This window comes from Colias eurytheme, chromosome 20 (assembly GCF_061535395.1).
Source record: "Colias eurytheme isolate Ceu_HAF_F1 chromosome 20, ilColEury1 Martin Lab GWU primary, whole genome shotgun sequence".
Classification (NCBI taxonomy): domain Eukaryota; kingdom Metazoa; phylum Arthropoda; class Insecta; order Lepidoptera; family Pieridae; genus Colias; species Colias eurytheme.
The window spans coordinates 3,709,560-3,728,704 of NC_142999.1; the positions used below are offsets into that span (position 1 = coordinate 3,709,560).

The 19,145-nt window shown below is 32.7% G+C and overlaps 1 protein-coding gene across 1 annotated transcript in view; it reads right to left on the reverse strand.

Annotated features, from left to right (window-relative positions):
• Kat60 (katanin p60) overlaps positions 1–15,652 on the reverse strand; it is a 28,805-nt gene extending 13,153 nt beyond the window's left edge. The window contains exons 1-2 of the mRNA XM_090113517.1: positions 15,192–15,652; positions 601–706 (exon numbers count right to left, since the gene is read on the reverse strand). Coding sequence (XP_089969643.1) covers positions 601–706; positions 15,192–15,383 — 298 coding nt within the window. The 5' untranslated portion in view covers positions 15,384–15,652. The remainder of the gene's footprint in view (positions 1–600; positions 707–15,191) is intronic.
• Positions 15,653–19,145: the final 3,493 nt, after the last annotated feature.

Below are 19,145 nucleotides of genomic sequence, written 5' to 3' on the forward strand. Positions count from 1 at the left end.
GTTACAAATACACAATTTATTTATTCGTACGAATGTATGTAAACCAAGCTAAACTCATGTAATGTGACGTCAATTTCTTATCCGTATATAGCCAGTAATGAATCTTATGCAGCAATTTTTTCCCTTCATTAGCGTGTGACTAACCTAGCGTTTCTTTTAAGCTAGACCTTGTTTGGCTTCTTTTATGATAATCTAATTGATTTATTTCATTAAGTATTAACATTGCCTTTACACCCGTAAGTCTAAGAATATTAATAACAATAATTCATTTAAGTTTTATTTTGCTTCGGTGTAGTTAAAATATAAAGTTCCTTGTATGGGCAGCCATTATGTTTGAAGGCAACAGCAAATTTTGAATGAAAGCATTCTGTATCGTTGTAGCATTCTTAAATATATTATCTGTTGGTTTATTAAATTTACGTGCAGGGCTTACCGATATTATATCATAATATTACATTGCTTATTCTTGGTGTCTAATATTTGTAACAAGACTGCGAACTACGAAGATTCCTTATACTACCCCGAATGATCATTCCAGCCTTGCACCCATATGCATCTGGAATCGTTTTACTCTTTAAAATAGTATAAATAACAACTAACTTCCACTCAGCGGTGTGATGGCCTTCTCTCCCTCGTGCTGGAACATCTGCAGCGTCGCCACTGTCGCCTTTAATTGTTCATACTCTCGCGCCATTTGTCTCTGTACCTGTTGACAATACAAAAGTACAGATCAATCCTTTTTAAATACATAATCTATAGACAACGGAGAAATACAGATGGAAATAAAAAACAATGTGTGGGTTTGAAACTGTTGCCATGTGGGTATTTGATGGGGTATGTTATTTTTAATTTATAAGCGGAGGCATGACTCAACGTTTAGAAATCTGTTGTAATTGGAGTAAAATGTATTAGGAAATTGGTTTATAGAGTGTGATTTGTGAGTAATTAACCTTTTAACCTTAAAATTTTATATCATTTTTATAAGTTCTATTATCGGAATACTTCATAGCATTGCAGTATTTTAACGTTCAAAATATTCTCATCCATAATTTTCATTTTGTTTATTTATATAAATAGTCAAACTTTCAACTACCATCAATCTGAAAGTATGCCGTAAATCTTAATTTCAAAGACATTGAAAAATAATTGCAATCTTCGATTGAAGATGCGATAACATTCAAATACATACTACCTAAGCACTAAACAATAGGTGCTTTACTCAAAAAAAACACTACAATATATGCCGTACATTTTCCAACATGAAACCTAACACAAGTACAACAACTGCAAGCGGTTTCTTAGCGGCATTATCGACATTCTTAATCGCTTCGCACTTCTCAGTGTAATACCCTCGTAAAGAGAGTACAATGGCTGAAAATAACACTGCACACAAAGGCATAAGCACCCATACAGATGCATTCGTCTATTGTTCTCATTCTGGGAGACAACAGACGGTAGGCCACGAGACACGAGTGCCTTGAGGAAAAGTGAAATTCGATCTCCCACATGATTATAAAAATTGCTCAATTGTATTCCGCCTACGATTGCCGGTGGACATTTATTATGAAAGTGTGAATCAGTCATTTCGTTTCAAAACGAGTCTGCTCTCGGTCTTAGTTTAATAGTGTTATTGTTTAAGTTAAATGCATAGCTTTTTGTCTTCCTTTTAATTAATTTACGCAGACTCATTTCAAACACACAGTCTAATTATTATGATATACAAAGGCAGGCGGTTTTGTTAATAACTTATTTTCTTTTAAATAATTATTAATCATGCTCGCCTAGAATCTGTATTCCGTGACGTTATTAATCTAAATAAAGGCTTGTTTTGCTCATAAATATTAAATTTGTTAAATCACATATTAAACATGTTCCAAGTGATGAAGACACATATAAACCTGTAGCTATAATATCTTGGCCGTATATTTACATAATGTAATCACGTTAACATAACGCAATGCAACTTGTGCGTTCACTTTAAACCGTACAATCCAATTGTTTGCGTCTTCCCACTCGTTCTTACGTCCGTATACAATCTCACACAATCGAGAATATCTCAATGTTTGTAATAAAGAAGTGCTTTATGTGGATTCCAATTCAATAGTAATTGTATGATAACTGGCCGTTTAACCATACAGAATATGATATACTGGGCGGAGGGTGGATTTCAATTGTATTTCAGTAATAAGTACTATTAATTGTATAACTGGCCGTTACAACATATAAAATTTGAAATACTAGACGAGGAAAAAATACGGAGCCGGAGCAAGTGACTAGTGAATATTCAATCTTGAATGTTGTTTTAGCAATAAGTTTATTACTAAAGTAGACAAACAGGAGAAAGTATAACAATTCCATACTAGAGCTGTATAACATTACCATTGCTCGTAACCCCGACGCATGCAAATAAGAAACAATAAATAACTTACGTCTATTTTCATTGCGGTCCATTATTATTCAAAAACAAACCAATAAAAGCACCTTGCGTAACGCGTGGGTGTTATAACACACAATTTTTACCATTAGCGAAACACCTTGACCCAATTATTCTCGAGATTATCATGCGGCAATTAAAACTACCCACATTCTAAGTTCGCTCTGTATTACGGGCCGATAAGCTGTGGCCTGTGACTGTGGAATTTCGCGCTGTGCAATCTAACCTCTATTTACATACAATTACGATTCAAATTGACCGGTTTTATTGTGTAGCTATAACTTACTACAGCTAAGCGCATTAGTACAATTTACAAGCAAGCGTTCCTGGACTCGATGTACTGAAGTAAAGGCTTGGTCTAAAAGTCTGTTATATGACTATGAATTAAATCTATGAGTACTTTTGTTGGTTTGAAATACTTATTACCTCTTGATCAAAACTTGAATGGACCTTATAAAAGTGGCGACACAATATTTATTTTTAATACATTACATAATACTAAAATAACTTCAGATAAAGGTGTGTGATATTAAAATACGATTAAGATATGATAATCTTTTTACGCATTGTTATTCGGCTATTATATTTCATCTTTTACAATCTAGCTGATTTGAATTTATCTTTAAAAACAAACGTATAAAATAAACGTACAAACAAATAATATAAAATGGGATTAAGGCTTTTTAAGGAAGGCTAAGGACATTTATTTTCTTAAAACGGTTTTAATAAGACTTGACATTTAACGGAATTCTGCACTTATTAAGAATAAAATGTAAGTATTTGCATATATCGCCTATTACAGACTACAAGTACATACTTGTATTTACAAATAGCCAACAAACAAGATAAGATTAATCATGGTTACTTCGCGAATGCAAATCTGCGCCTGCGCATAATTACGAGGTGTACACAGGATATGCATTCGGATGTCGGTGGTACTTGATAAAAACAACATGTATGAAGGTTTAAATGCACTTCACGTACATATATTATATGTAAATAATATTGAATGGAAAATAGAAATAAAATAAATAATAAAACGTACCTATTTTTTTTTATAAAAAGTTTCAGTTTCATTAATTTCAAAATTTCAAGCTGTTGTTGCACATTAATCATAAATATGTAAAATATTAACTTCTTCGAAGGTTGTTAGCGTGTCGTATATACCGTTCCTACTTGTCTATAAAATTTTCAACATCTTGGCGACGTTTCTTGCTTATTCAACACACCGTAAAGAATAACCAAGAAACATCGCCTCTTTCAAACCAACATAAGCACATGCAAATTGCGTACATTGTTATCACAACAAGTTGGAATCCCGGTTCCCTTCAAACCAACTCATTGGAGCATACACAACGACATGTCAAGCGATCGACGGAACAAAAACGCACGCGCATATAACTATAATACGCTCGCATTATAAGTAATTAGACTCCCGTATGCGTCACGAACCGACACACATATCGCGGGGTCAATGACATCAGCCAAGCAACTTTACAATAGAACAACGTTTGGCGACCATCCAGCAGTCCAGCCGCCGAATTAGACTAGGTGACCTGAACTCGAAGCCTTTATTTTCTTCTGTGCAAAACACAATGACGCCTAAGTGTAAAGCTAGACGTAGGGCTGCCAATTGCTAGAATACGAAATCTATTGATAAACTAGGGATGGATCAGAAAATCTACAACTGAGTCAAAAATGAGAAAGCGTACTCTTTAAAGCAAAACTGAAAAGATGAAATTTGGCACACAAATCAATCTGTAAGTTTTAGAATAAATGGTTATTACTTGTTTAATATCTCACTCGTATATATACTTAGGTGAGGCTCAATTTCATACAGATCCGATCATCCTGAAAGACTATCAAACATCCATCCACACAAACTTTCCCATTCATAATATGAGTAGAATAGGATATGTACCCGATTCAATTAAGAAGGTTATGATATAATAGACTATAGTAGGGGAGCCCAGGATGCTAAATGTGGATTTACTCGAGCGTCACGGGAACCTATTAGAATTGGTAGATTAGACCATAGCGAGAAAAAAAGGTCCTATAATGTTTTCACTTTTAGCGGTGGGGAAGGGTTTTTTGATTTTTTTTTAATTTAAAAAAGAAAAAAATTGGCTTGGAAATACTCAAGCGCGTTAGATATTGATATTTTGTATGCTCCAGGACGTCACTGAAAAAAAGTATACGTTAATCTGACGATTTAAGTGGCGATTTAATCGCTATGAAGAAAGGGTAAAAAATTAAAGTAATATTATTCGAGCGCGTCAGATTAATATATGGGGGGGGTAATTACAATATAAGAAGTCCCCATTTCGCTAATCTGACGATTCGAGCTCAACCTTAGGGAATTATGGATTATTCAAATTTTCCAGCGGGGCCCCTGAGCGCACCCACCAACCATAACTGCTCATATTGACTAGAGGTACTAATGAATAGCTAAGGTACCGTCCCTTATAGTAATCTGACGCGCTCGAGTAAATCCCAAAATCCCCTCTTGGCCTCCCCTACTACTATGAGTAGACTTCAAAACACCGGCAGCCCTACAGGCAGTCACTATAGAAAATAACTGTTTTATATGAAAGAAAAATTGCAAATGTATATTATACAAGAAGAGCGAACGTCATTGTGATGCAAATTACGCATTGCTCAATTTGTAGCTGTAATAATTTCAGGTTACGCTACACTTTATCAGCGCGATAAACTGAGCAAATAATTAACGATGAGTACATATACATTTTCATAGAGCACAATATTATATAGAATTTAATACGCTATTTGCCAAGTTAAATGTGTCACTGACCACATAATACCTGGGCTTATTTTTTCCACGCTTCGATAAAATATATTGTACGCACATTTTATAAGCACACTATTGAACGTTGCTTTAGTGTTTTTTTATGTATTTTTATATTATTTAATATATTTGCATTACAAGTAGGTTATTATAACAACGAAGTTTACCTATTTATCGTTTTTTATCATAAATAAAGACCGTAAAAGTTTATAAATAAATCGTATCGTATTATAAATAAGTCGTAAATGGCGTATCCTCAATACAATAAATATATTTTATATTCTAAAATATAGTATCAAGAAACCATAACATTCACACTTTACTACACCAAATGAACATCATTTGTACGCAAAACTTCCACCATTACTTCTGTTAAATTATTGACAATATAACATGCTATGATTTCTCCTTCGAGATGTTTTCTATTTAGAGACGTCGTAGCCATATATCAAAGAGCAGAATAGTGTTCTCTATTCCTTGACGAGAAAACAAGGATGAAAAGATCAGGTTGTACACACAAGAATTATGCAAAAAAATATTTATGTAACTTTGTAGGTAGTACCATAGACTAATGGTAGTACTCAGTAGTGTACAGTCGTGATTAATTAATGAAATATTAATCGTTATTCAAATACTTATCCATCCAATAACACTTTGAAGAGGATTGTTGGATTTTTACCATCTGTTACAAAGCTTAAATTTCAATAATTTACACTAATTAAGAACCTGTGTGTCGTTTTCTTGAAGTTCAGTTGAAAATAGTTTTATATAAAACTTTACCTCACTTGTATCGTTTGAATACTAAAGCGAGTTATTTCAGTAAACGCTTGTTTGTGAAAGCTATTTCCCGGATTACACCCGGTTAGTTTATAAGAGTCCATTTATAGGAATTTACATTTGTTTCAGCGCGTCTTGTTTATAAATATTTATTTTCCACGAACTGTAGTATTAAAGCGTTTCAAATTTCTATAGATTCATTGCTTGATGGAGATGTTTGCGTAAGCATTAAATCTATGTTAATTCAATACGTATTTCGTAAACAAAAATCAATTTAGATCATGATCAGAACTCGTGACCATGCCTTAATAAGAAGCATATTTCAGCAACAATATCTACCCCAAATGCATAAAATTATCAATATTTCGCCAAAAATCTAAATCTTTTTATAATTAACCCTTAATTACTCGCGTGGGGTATATCTAACCCCACGGCGTATTTGAAGCGTCGTATCTCCGCCATTTTTAAAGCTACCTGCGTGCCTTTCTTAGTAGCTGCCTAAATACCTTCCCCTGCCGTGAATCACTCGCGAGCGCCGCTCCATGTCGTGTGGTTGTGTCAGGAGATCGCGTCTGGGGTATATATTGCCCCACGCGAGTATTCGTGCAACTTTTTTGGACGAGTGAGTATGTGTATTTTTATTTTATAATGTGCAGTACATATACTAAATGGTTCGTTTTTTTACTTATCTTTGTTTTATGTTTATTTGTTTTAGGTTAGAACGCCTAAAATGGCAAATAAGCTTTTTTCTGACTACCAGATTGTTGAGCGTTTGGAAGACGACGAAGAAAGCATCATAGATAGTTCCGATGAAGATGAGGTAGTCGACGACGTGATCCAGAGTGACCACAACTCAACCAAATGTGTGCTAACTATAACTACGGCAGACGAACAAAAATATGGCCTATGGTTATATTTAACACACTGCCTAGGGCCATACAAAAACGGCTAAAAAATGCTCATGTTCAGGATCCTAGCCCCACTTCCAGAGGTGGTCCATCGACAACTTATAAAAGGTGCCATATCTGTCCAAGGTCAAAGGATAAAAAAACAAGATTTATATGTGCCAAATGCCACCAGGAAGTTTGTCACGACCATGCCACTATGATATGTGATAAATGTATTAAATAAAAAGTTACTAAATTTAAAGTTTCATCTTTAAAAGTTTATTATATTTATATTGATTAAAAATAGTATTATAATTTAGAACAATGTTGTCTCTTTCTAATTTTTATAATAAAAATAAAAGTATGTCATTAAAAATATGTTTTATTGTACCTTTAAAATTGGGGTTAAATATACCCCACGCGAGCGTAAGTGTAACTATATGGACGCGAGTAATTAAGGGTTAAAACCAAAATAACACGAAAAGGTGAAATCTATTCCACCAATATCGAATTGAAGATCTCTTTTCGACTCTTACTTTCCCGTAAATTAGAAAAGATAATCGGTTCGCATGCGTATACCATTATCAAAACACGATGGCAGTGATGAAATCGAGCGATTAAAATATAATTATTCACATACGACGTTCGTGATAATATGCAAATAGACGGTATAATATCTGGTACACGCGAACGCCGCATTGTCTGCATCGGAAGTTATAATTGTAGTAAAAGTGTATGTGCTTTTGTCCGTGTTTACGGAAAGATGTGTTTGAAGTTACCTCACGTACTTGCCAATGAATAGTTCAGTAGAAATTATCGAAGAAACTGATAGAACGTACCTGCTAGAATATATAAACATTGAAAATTGTTTCTCACACATGTTAGTGAACTTAGCAGATCATTTTTAGCAGATCAAAAAAAAATGTGAGTTCTTATCGCGTGCAGTTGAGTTCTACAGTTCCTGATACTTTTTAGAAATAGTTCTGGCGTTTTTACCTTAAAAAACGACATTTGAAAAAATGATCTGCCAACTTCCCGTAGCAGATCATTTTTAGCAGATCAAAAAAAAATGTGAGTTCTTATCGCGTGCAGTTGAGTTCTACAGTTCCTGATACTTTTTAGAAATAGTTCTGGCGTTTTGAAAAAATAATCTCACACATTTCTCACATTTCTCACACTTGATGTTAGAGAAGTTTAATTCCATTTATTGAACAAAGATAACACAATAATTTGTTAAAAATGATGCCAATGGCATTTAGAATATTGACGCAAAGAAGAATACGTGATTCATCCATGTTAATAAGGAAATTGAGTTACATTTATCACTGAAAAAAATAATTTCGTACTTTATCACACAGACATAACAAGTGCTTATTTTGCAGGGAATCAAACTCTTCGTTGGTTACATTTTACATAGCAAAATATTCCACTTAGAGATGAAAGACCATCACCTGACAACAGGCTCCAACGTTTATTGGCACCTAAAGCATTTCACCGCTCAATAAAAGTACAATATTGCAACCAATTTCACTATAAAATCCGTTACAAATCTGTACTGGAAACATACCGGTTTCTCACGTTTTTATTTCGATAAAAAGTATCGTATTCATATGAAACGAGTATACTTTCCAGTCGTCCAATGAACTTGTACTTGTAGAACCTGACCGTCCTATTTAATTAAGCAGTTCAGGTCTTAAGAATACAAACGAGCTACGTTTTCTGTATAATGTCTGTCTGCGACTGTTTTCTATCAGCGCATCAACATTTATAACTTTATGAAATCTATGAGCTGGCAAATATATCTAATGTGCAAAAAATTAGGTACCAACTACCAAGATAGCTTTTCATTTTATTTTTTACACATCACCTTATGGAATGTAATTTGGGGATTAGATTAGATATAATAACATAATCTATATATATAAAACTCAAAGGTGACTGATATAGTGATCTATCAACGCACAGCCCAAACCACTGGACGTATCGGGCTGAAATTTGGCATGCAGGTAGATGTTAGGAGTTAGGACGTAGGCATCCGCTGAGAAAGGATTTCCCGAAATTCTTGCGGGAACGGGGAAAAACGGAGATGCACGTACAAAGTCGTGGGCGGAAGCTAGTCTATGATATAATTTGTCAAATTATACGTACTAATATTTAAGGTGAACTATGGACGATACTTGTAATACGAAACCATTTCGTAATTATGTAGTATTAAATTGCATAGTCATTGCTTAATTCACATATTTTAAAGATAAGGTCACTTCATTACATTTAACTTTTACTATTTAAATAATTTATAGTACCATACCTTGAAAATTATCCAGGCCGAATTGAGAACCTCCTCTTTTTTTAAAGTCGGTTAAATTAAAGTTATAGAGGTACGAGGAGGATAAAATTAAGTTAAGGTAACGCTTACGTGAACAACTAAGCTTCCTTATTTACACGATCGTAACAAAACTATATTTTGAGGATTATTATTTTAATAAAAGGACCAACATAAAATCAAACATTTATAAACTCACAGGAGAGTATCGCTCCTCTATCTAGGCGTCGAAGGCTAGTTGCATTCCAGTATATTTTCTCCACAAATTACTTTTTCTCTACTATAAACCTGTAGACGGAATGTTGTCAGTTCACGGTTCCATATAAAAAAGCGGTAAACGCGGTCATTATAGTTTATACTTTATACATTAGTGACGGTGGTGGTAATCTTTATAGGCCCTTCGATTCTAGGGTTGACTTTGGTAAAGTGAATCTTCATTTTTTCAGATAAAAGTTTGTTAATTACAAGCAGCGGGTGATTTAGGCTTGAATCAATAAGATTAGTTTATACACTTTTTATAGAGGAAAAATCATGTAACGATTTCTTTACCGAATAATTTACCGTCAATAGATTTAACCATAACAATAATAACAATGTAAATGTAGATAATATGTGAGAAAAAGTATAAATTATATCAACATCTAACAGCAATTTATAACAATAGAAAAGTAATCATTTTGAAAGTATGTGACAACCACTATAAAGTAATTTTTACTGTCAACGATTTCACACCCTTTTAAATTCCACAATTATATTCTTGTTTCCTTTAGTATTTACTATTTATATTAATTCTCCTCATTAAATATACAAATATATTAATGAATGTATCAGCATATTTAAAACCATTAAAAGCGACCTCGGGTAAACGACCTTCGTCAAGTACACCTGTAATCTTATTCAGACATTTTATAAACTTATTATGTACATACATGTTATTCATGCAATTATGTAATTTTATAAAATTCTTAATATTCATCGGTAATTCAAGAAAAGTGTCAACTTCCATCCTTAAAATTTTTAACGTAAAATTATAAAAAGCTATCATTATGCGCGATACTAAAGACAAAGTGCTACTTTGAGGTCATCGCGCCCTAGTAAGTACATAATTCCCTACAAATCCTTGAGTCTTACTTTGCACCTCACATTAAAGGCTATAAAGCTATTAGGTATTGTTTTGCAAATGAAACTTTTTTTGGACTATTAAAAACTTTTTGACATTAACACCCACAAAACTCGAAACAACCGTATCAATATTGCGTGAGAAGAAATGAGTTAAACGGGTCGAGAATGTGGCACAGACTATAAAAAACTATACAGTACAGCGCGATAAGTGATAACCCTGGAGGTTTCGTGAAAAGCGGTTCTAATATTACATTACAAAAAAGCAATCGAGTGTAAAAACTCCTTTGTTGGGTTTCACTGCGAGAAACACTAATTTGATAAGTGGCAAGGACGTGGATGTTTTGTGTGCCTACTTCTTGTTGCTTGTTACAGGAAACCATTTCGTATCGACTTCGCGGTACTAAAATTAACATTTTCATTAATTATTTCCTGAAGAATTAATGACGAGAAGGCTTAAGTTGAGGGCTAGAAAACAAGAATTTATAGGAAAAATAGATAAGGGTTAAAATATTTTACGTATATTTTACTAGCTTACCGGCCGCGGCTTCGCCCGCTTTGTCTAAAACCTAATAAATTATATACTAAAACCTTCCTCTTGAATCACTCTATCTATTAAAAAAAACCGCATCAAAATTCGTTGCGTAGTTTTAAAGATTTAAGCATACAAAGGGACATAGGGACAGAGAAAGCGACTTTGTTTTATACTATGTAGTGATAGTGATGATATAGAAAAGTGGTCAAATATACAGAGGATTAAATGTTTATCGTAACTTGCATGTTGAATCAATTCGAAATCGATCGGATAATTATTTAATTTAGGGCCGATTTTTCAATGCCCAGATAAACAGCTAGATAGACTTTATTCTTCAGTTAACAAAATATTCAATTTTTCAATAGACGAATAGGACTTATCTATCGAATAACTACGTTATTTGAGGAATAAATCTATTTGCCGCTCCAACGGCCAGATAGCGCGCTATTCGACTGTTAGGCGTTTGAGTTGACAACTGACGCGTCAAATTTGAGATATTTTCGTATGTCATAACATAGAGCGTAGAATTATTAACAATTAAACCTCTTTCTATATAATTATAATTAATTAAAATCATCTTGAAATTGATGTTTTTGATAGTACTGATGACCATGCCATTTGGTTAGGGAGCCAGGTGCAAATTTGGTTCATTATTTCCTCTCAAGAGATAATTCGTCAGAAGCATCAGAGTATAGTATTATAAAGCCTCGTGAACGTCAGCTGGCGCTCGGTTGGGGGGGTGAGCGGTTGTAGCCTCCCACGCACGTAGGAAAAAAAATACATTCATTCATTCATTTCCTCTCAGCTAAAAATTTGTCAAATTGTAGCTAACCCAATATCTCAACGAAAAAAAATAATCAGCTGGTTACAACATGGTGTATTATACGTCAGCTGGTGTCTCGAACATGAAAGTTAAATTTAAAGAAAAATTTATTTTCCGTTATTTCCTCTCAAACAAAAATTTACCTGATGATAGCTTATATGTAACTGTGGATAAATATATAGGTCAGCTGGCTGTATCTTGGTGGAAAAACCGTCAGCTGATACGGGAGGCTACAACCGCTCTTCCCCCCAACCGAGCTCCAGCTGACGTTCACGAGGCTTCATTATACTATACTTTGATGCATTTTACTAATTACCGCTTGAGAGGAACTTGGTCATAAAATCTGTTCCTGGCTCCCGTACCAATTGAAAATTTGCCGAACGCTGCCTTTAAGTATGTCGTTTCCATCGTAAAATATATAAATTGAAACACAAATTTAACCAAACTCTTTACTCGAATCAAAACAACAATCAACAATCATAGAAGACAAGTGCACTCCTGACGTGAGTCATAATGACGGTTGTTGACAAATTGCAAGATTTGACTCTATCCCGCTCTAACCTGACTAATTTAATATGTTTGTTTCGCCACTCCGAGAGCAGTGCTGCCAATATGGAAATATTTGGTCAGATAGTTATTCATCAAATAAATCACGATTGAAAAATAGGCGAGCCGTAATGAGTTAGATAAATAATTGAATAAATCTATTCGAGGGGTACTTATTAGACTGTTTATCTCGCGATTGAAAAATCGGCCCTTAATCGTATTGTTACTATCAAAATATAATGTAGTACCTACTTCAACAACTTTAATCCATTACCATTACCCTCCATTACCCTCAGAGTATTCTTCCAACATTTTAATGCTTATGCTCTTTAACTAGAGCAAACATTATTACTCATTTATTTCAGTGAATTATTTGCAACAGTAACAGGACGTTATGCACTATTATCACGATAATGTTGAGTCGTATGCAAGTGTGATAAGCCTTCGTTAGTTAAATGAGATATCATGGATAGTGTATATGAACTAGTGCGCAAGGACGATTGTTGTATTTGTACTATACTTACCTAAGGTCTAATGAGAGAATGACATATATTATCATCTGGATGTTTCCGAATCTATAAATTGATTTATTAGCAATAAATGAAATACTATGTACTGTATATAAAATTATTCCTAATAAACCTACATACAAAAGAATGTACACATAAATTTTTAATAAACAATGACACTGAGCTATAAGATTATACATAATATATTTGATATTTTTTCTATTAATTATGCTTCATTCTTGTTTGAAAATCAACCACAAATAATACCTTGTCAGTATCAAAGGTCACTATAAAATTAGTATGCGTAAGTAGATACTGCAGTCTTATTTCCTTTTAAGTATTTACATATGCAATGGAATGATTGTACAAATACGTAAATATATTTAAAGTTATATTTTCACTATTTTTTTTAATAATTATGAATAAAAAGCAATTTGAAAATTGAATTCCTGTAGTTATTATCGACTGGGGTTGAACATTGAAAATAGAATATATTATAATTATGTACATTTGTGTATATGATACCTTCCATAGAATTAACTTTTCTAATGTAACAAAAAACACATGTAGTACCTTATATTGTTCAAATTTGTATAATAGAAACTCGAGAACGGCTAAACAATTTTAATAATAAATTATAATTGTTTAGCCGTTAAAACGTATTTTTTTATAGAATATTACTTGAAATGAGCATGATCCTTATGGAGAAAACGTTAACATAAAACACGGGCGAAGCCGGGGCGGACCGCTAGGTTTATAATTTATTGACAAATAAATTCTTAAATTGCATAAGCATGTGGTTTCACATTCAAAATGATATGTTATCCAAATATGATATTGATACCCAAAAACATATAGAGCATTAATTTTGTCTATTTTGTTTTATATATACACTTTTAAAGTTATTAGTATGCACATAAAATCGACATTTAATCTCATAATAAATATTCAGACTCGCACAGTTGTCATATGTTTTTTTCCTTGCTGATTACTCAGTTTGATTATATTAAACAGGTGCATGTGACAAATAATTTATGGACTAAAAGTAGACATGACTACATGTTGAAGACTTTTAATAATGTACTTATGTATTTATGAAAATTGAATGAAAGTTGAATGGGTTTGAAATTCTAAGAAAAAATAAAATAATCCTGGAATTCATGTCAGATATTTTTTAATTATTTTAATATTCAGATGCCATAGTCCAATTTGCATAGTAAACACGAATAGGATGACCAAGGATACAAAGAATATTATTTTTGCTATGCCTATAATATGGTAAACACATAAAATCTCCTTTCATCACAATATATTCCAGGTAGGTAGTAGGTTTAATATATCAATATTATACTTTCAATAAAATAGGCAATTATATTTAATTTTTTATAACACTAACCTTGATGAGTCATTACCTCTAATATTCTGTGAAGGTAACAATGAACCCAAAACATCAATATAATATAAAGGTGAAAGTTCAAGCACATAAGTGCAAAGAACACATTAGTATCTATTACACTAATGTTCTAATATGTATAGGTATTTACATAACCTGTGTATAAAAATAACTTATTTCTAAGTTTTATACCTGATATTTGATTAAATGAGATAACACAGATTTCTTAATTTTTATTTTTACAAAAATTTGTTCATATTGTTATATAATTATTACAAATATTTCAGCAATCCATTTCATATACATCTATTGAAATATGTAGTATGTAAGATAACAAAATTTAAATTTATTTCACTAATTTATGATTAACTATCCAATATTACAGTTTTTCACAATGAGTTAATTTTTTATGTTATAGAGTATATATCATAAGTGTCCAGCCAGGACCATGTTAAAAAAAGAAATGTGAATAAAAAAATAAAATAAACGTGGGATTAATCATAATTTCCACTGGTGCATGAATTTTCAGTCTTATTTTCATAGTTTTTTTTATACCTACATATATTTTATCAAGCATGTATTTGATCACACATCTAGATGATATAAAATATCTCAATGTCTCCTTGAAAAGAATCAGATCATATAATATATGGTTTTGGAAAGACATACGATGGTGGTTCCTGTTTATTTCAATTTTTGTATTGTATAATACATATTTAATATTTATAAGTTTGAAATATAATTAAAACTTATTCATTCACCTTGAACAAAATATAAATATTATTGTAATATTATAAAAAATGAATTAATATTTGTGTTTTTATAGACATATTATAACCAATGTACAAACAAGACTTTATAATAAAAGCAAACATTAACACAGTAATACCAGTACTTGATGAAAAATTCACACCAAATTAGCACTCCCTAGGTGGCCTTCCGTATTACACGAAATCAATTAGTTTTATCTCAAATGGTATTGACATACAACTCGAGGTGAATTACTCAGATCATTAACCAAAATAAAATCTTAACTTACCAATTGCCACTTGGACTTTCGAGTAGGGTCAGCTATCGTAATGAGAAGTCTGTGGATCATCTGAACTGTTCCTTCATAGTACACAAGAGCCGATTCGTAGTTCCCCATCAGAGCCATTTCTCGAGCCAGCTTCGTGTTCTCGCAAATTTCCCCAACAGAAACTGCCATTATTGTCATTCCCGCTGCGTACATATAACTTGTTCTTCCACAAAAATTTTACTTTTCCACACGGAGAAAGACTGAATCGCGTGTGGCAAACGATTCACAAGAACTTTTCATATTTTACACTAGTACCGTCACATTATTATGTAACAACAAATTTCTCATTGAAAACTGTAGAAATTTTCATGTAAATTCTTATCTCATGGCAACGGGAATTTAAAAAACTATCCGTTCTTCAAGAGACAAAACAAACTTTATCAATTTTGTTCGACGACTGCAGAAATGACAAATCCAAGACAAATCGTTCGTAAATCACACACACCACAGACAATAGATTATTCGGTTCAGAAACAGATTGGAAACAGATAAGGCAAAAGACCAATTCACAAATAATAATAATTATTATTTCAAATAATTATATTAAATACTAGCAATGCCCTGCGGTTTCACCCGCATAGATAGCGATATCGTTACAGTGAAAAGTCTACTATATAGGTCGGACTATAGGTTTAATTTTTAATCACATGAAAATCACCTTTACCCCGTCCCGTGGGGCCGTGGGTTATGTCGGATTCCTACCGACCAAAACCCCACTGTGTTCCGTCAAGACGCATATTGGTAGAATTCCTCCGTGACCCCCGCACTACGGCCTGCTCGAACAGTATACCTACTATTTTCTGTAGATTGACACTTTTAAAAATTCGTTATATCTTTTGAATGGAATATCCAATTCTTTTCATTTAAAAAGTATTTTGCTGGTATTGAAACAGTCTTTAATAAAACATCATTTAATGGGATAAGGATTAATATATGTGTATGGATAACATGGTTTGATTACTGTCGGCACTTTTATTTACTTTGAAAACGTAAAAAAGTTGTTGTAGTAACATAACTACTGAAGATGGACATATGGTATCGCGGACTTTCTTGTAGATATTGATCCATTCTATAATACCGTAGAACATTTTTTTGTTCTATCTTCAATAGATTCCGCAGCGCACGCGATGACAGAAGTTTTATTGAGGATTTTTTTACACCTTGGGTTACATTATTGCATTTTTGGTAAGGATCTCTAATTTTTTTGAAAATGCAATATAGCCTATGTTGCTCAGTAAAGATGCAGCTTTCTAATGGTGAAAGAATTTTTGAAATCGGTCCAGTAGTTTTTGCGTGAAAACCATACATACATACATACATACTTACATACATACTTACAAACTTTTCCTCTTTATAATATTAGTATAGATGTACATATTTGGATCTTTTTACTAAAAACAGAATGATTTCGTTTGCGAATTTGTTATTGTATTTCGTACGCTAAATTTTTTTTACTTAGATTGGCAGCTTTATAATTTTAAGCTAAGATTCTAAGCAAGACCCTATGATTTCAGCTTCCATTGAACCAGAACACATATTATATTACAATTATATTACCTATATACAAGAAGCAAAAGATGCAATTACATTATATTAAATTATTTAATCCCGTGATGTAATCCAAGTAAAAGTGGACCGTATTTGGTTTGTACATGGCGTCTTTGCTTTTGCTTTTATAGTCAGTGAATAAAAATATACTAAAAACATACCGTGTTTAATTTCACAATGATTCATGATTCATTGTGTGATTCATGCTATTTTATGTGTAATAAATGTACCTATTCTATTTTATAAAGTTTTATTTTTTCACCCAAGCCCTCGAATGGTAAAAGAAACTTAAAAATCGATCATTTTTTTGTTTAAGTTTCTATATGTATTTCATTCACAATATATATATATGTCTATAGAAAAAAATGTTTCCTCTCCATTATTTGTATTTGATTCTAGCTGTATGTATTTATTTACTATTATTTCTCCTGTGGCAATCCATAGAGATATAACGAATAAAAGGTACCTAAACCATAAATGTCACAATTTGCGAAGTGACGTCCTGTGGTGACGTCTCACGTCAATTTACTCAAACAAGTAGGTAGGTATTAATTTTTAATGTTGTGACCAAAGTTAAATTTCACTTGATCCTCGCTGTCCAATTTGTAGCAGACCCATGAATAGGGAGGCAAAGGAAAGTTACAAAATGGGTTTTCGTTGGCGATGCAGGATTCAGGGATGTAATAAAATTATAAGTCCTCTGAAAAATACATTCTTTGAAAGAGTTAATATATACCCTTTTTACCAATAATTGGACTGATTCTCCACTTCCTGCGTCGAGACAAAGTGACGCAGGCGGCAAAAGACGTAGGGGTGTCAATAAAATCGGCAATCCAGATTTATCACTTTTTAAGTCAGCGATACTGCAGAGGCCTATGACCGAGATCTGCAGGGCTATTGCGTATCTCATTTGACATTTCATAGTGATGATAACTCTGCACGGTGCTCAACGATTTCTTGTCAAACCATGTTTTTCGTATTGGCTATTTTAGTTATCAACTGAAATGACGTCATGAGCACCAAATCAACTTGAAAGCCACCGTAACACATTTGACAGGTGTTTTTGTATCGATAGTTTATAAAGTGGTATTCCGTAAGCCAAGTGACCATCAAAAGGTTGATCACTATATTACTGTGAAAGGAACTAGTATTGAGCAGTGTTTTGTAAATTCTCAGTGATCGACACTATAATCCGGATAAGTTAAATATTAAAAATATATGAACAAAATATAGGAAGAATAGCACGTATATGATTTAACGTCTTATTTCAAGTGTTTCTATACTTTATTCAACAAAAAATATAAAGATAACATTGAGTTAATATGTACTATCAACTATGATAGATAATAATTTTTTAAGTATAAATATATAGCCATTTTCTTTTTTCCAAAAGGTTTTTACTGAGCAATAGAAGCGTAGGTATCCATATTATAATTTATAAAGTATGGCCCGTGCTTTTTTACTTGGATTTGCGGAAGAAGAAAGAAAGAGGAAAGCATTAAGAATTGAAAGGCGACGCTTACGTGATGCTAGTGATCCTGTGGTGATACTTTATAGCTGCCTGAAAGAGAATTTATAGCGAATTTTCGTTTGACAAAGGCTGGTTTTCAACTGGTGGTGGAGATGTTGAAATAGGAAACATTTTCCTTCATTGAATGTATTAATAGTAAGTCTAAAAATATCCATATCTTTTGTTTTTCCTTTTTTATGTGTAATTTATTACTGATGACTTACAAATCAATAAAATTACTATTCAACATTCAACATTAATAATTATCTGTATTATGTTTAAAAGACATTAATAACTCATTTATAAATACTTAGATATACCTACATAGAAAATAATACAATAATTAATGTATATCTTTTCAGTTATGTGATTCCAAATTAAACATAATGTATGTGGAACAATTATCATTAAATACTAAATCTTCATTTAATTTCTGTGAGCATCATATGAAGTATGCATAGAGTATAAAATATTATACCTGTTTTTAGGTGACTCAGGATATGCGCAATGGCCCTGGATGATGACAACAATATTAGGAGCAGGACCTGGGGACACCTGAAGAATACTATACCAACCTTCATTGCCTTGTCAGGAATACTGTTGAACGGTGTTTAGTGTTATTCAAAGCACGTTGGAGTTGTTTGTTGGCCCATAGAATACTTCATTATGATCCAGTTACTGCTGGTAAAATAGTGAATGCATGTGTTGTCCTGCACAACATTGCAAATATGCAGAATGCCAAAATACCCGAAATACAGGCATGTCTCAGGATTTAGAGGAGAGGATGCTATAGTTGAGGTTATACAAGATCTTACCAGAGAACAATATTAGTACAGAGACTATGTAATTCAAGAAGA